At 32.9% G+C, this 1986-nt stretch overlaps 1 protein-coding gene across 1 annotated transcript; it reads right to left on the minus strand.

The window, feature by feature from the left end:
• Window positions 1–319: 319 nt before the first annotated feature.
• On the minus strand, window positions 320–1747 carry LOC145120897 (uncharacterized). The gene is made up of 4 exons (XM_079056687.1): window positions 1450–1747; window positions 1038–1201; window positions 682–907; window positions 320–522 (listed from the first exon to the last, which is right to left on the minus strand). Exons 1-4 carry the CDS (start codon window positions 1526–1528, stop codon window positions 407–409), a joined length of 585 nt encoding a protein of 194 aa, XP_078912813.1. The 5' UTR covers window positions 1529–1747; the 3' UTR covers window positions 320–406.
• Window positions 1748–1986: the final 239 nt, after the last annotated feature.

The raw sequence follows: 1986 nt of genomic DNA on the forward strand, positions 1-1986 counted from the left end.
GGAGTGTCTTCTTTCTTGTTTATTCCTAACATTTGTCTTTTTCTCATATGTACTTTACCCAGCTCCTTGTTCGTATCCCTGTCTTTTTTATATATTATTCAGCTGAAAACACCATGGACTACACATCATGATAACTTTTTCAAAGTTCAAGGTCAATTATCTAATTATCTTTCAGAGAATCCAGGGACTATATATATATATATATATATATATATATATATATATATATATATATATATATATATATATATATATATATATATATATATATATATATCAGGTAATATGGTATTAACTCAAAGCTATTATGCTAACTTCCTTACAAAAAATAGAAAACCACCATAATGTTAAAACACTAGAAATTTGAAGCACACAATGGATGAAAGGAGTAAAATTAAGGTAAACATCAAAACAATATAATAGAAATAGAAATGAAAGATACAAGCCAAAGTAAAAAAGAGTAAGAAAACTTGTATGAATTGCTTCCATATGCTTGAATGTGGTCTGCCACATTGAAGTCACCTACAAACCAAAATAAGACCAAATCAAACTCACTACAGAGTTACTCTAAAATATATCTACTTCTGTGAAATCAGTCATAGATAACTAACTAAAAATATCTTCTTTTTTCATTTAGTTGTATTGTAAATATAACCCTTTCATTTATGTCTTCTTTATTACCTCGGCTAGGACCAGAGCTACATCCGGACAATATAGTGTCTTTCACATCCCTCACCGAAGCACGATTGTAAAAAAGGAAGCTTGACAATGCATCATTCATGCAGTTGAGGACAAGATTTGTTTCCTTAAAGCATGGGCCACCACAGAATTGATTTGTATATTCAGGTGGGACATTCAATTCTCCGCTCTCAGTTAGCCTATAAGACTCCCCACAACCACGGTAAATCTGTTGTTAAAAGAATATATGATTAGTGGAAGTCTTAGCAAAGAATATTATACATATTCATTAAAATCAAACCTTTTTCATTGACAATTTGTAATACATATAGATTTTGTTGCATGTGTAAGACCAATACCTTATCAGTGAGACACACAAGTGCTTTAGCAAGAACTCCACCACCAATTCCTCCACTTCCTCCAATTCCACCTCCACCATTCCCAAACCCACCACCCACACCACCACCACCAGGCTGAGGTAAATATCCGATGCCGGTTCCTGATATCCCTGCTTGTGCTCTCCCTGTACAGAGATTAAAACATTAAAATACATGCATTAGTTATATCATAGATAAATTTCAACCTAAACTAACAGTCCTTATTGTAAAATTACAAGAACACTATAATTTACAAGAAAAGCGTTTCCTTATTTTTTTAACCCGGTGTTGTTTTACAACAAAATTGATATGTTCACGATCAAATAGTTTTACCTTCAACTCCAGCTAGCAAACTCTCTAACTATTTATTGAAAAAAGAATTCTCAAATTGTACCTAATCGGAAGCCATAAAGAGAGACACACAGCATCATTACAGCAAAAACTAGTTGCTTGACGAAGATGGTGGACATCATTGGTAAGTCGATCAAGATAACCACAATATCTGAAACACTTTACAGAATTACAGAAGGTCAGTCACGTAATGGACTACAGAAGTTTCTAGTATCTGGTTTAGTCACACAAAAATGCTTTAGAGGTCTTGAGCACCAACGAGAGAAACCTGATTTATAAGTTGTTATAAAATTATTTGTGATATATTTTGGAATTTCTTTGGTAAACAGAAGTAGCCAATTGGTTGGGATAGCGGAGACTCGGAAGAGAGAGCAGTTGAAGGTGTTCACCAACCGTTTGCTTTTTTTAGTTTTTAACTTTTTTCCCGAATCAAACCTAATTTTCCCTTTTTATTTCTTTACACCTACACTTTCAGGTATGCCTAGGGTTACAAATATGAATAAAATATGGGATTGGTCCAAAGAGATAATACATTAAATAGTGATATATTTAATTAGGATGTTGTTTTGACGTTTTTTCA

This window comes from Lactuca virosa, chromosome 6 (genome assembly GCF_052849685.1).
Source record: "Lactuca virosa cultivar CGN04683 chromosome 6, Lactuca_virosa_CGN04683_v6, whole genome shotgun sequence".
In the NCBI taxonomy this organism is placed as follows: Eukaryota; Viridiplantae; Streptophyta; class Magnoliopsida; order Asterales; family Asteraceae; genus Lactuca; species Lactuca virosa.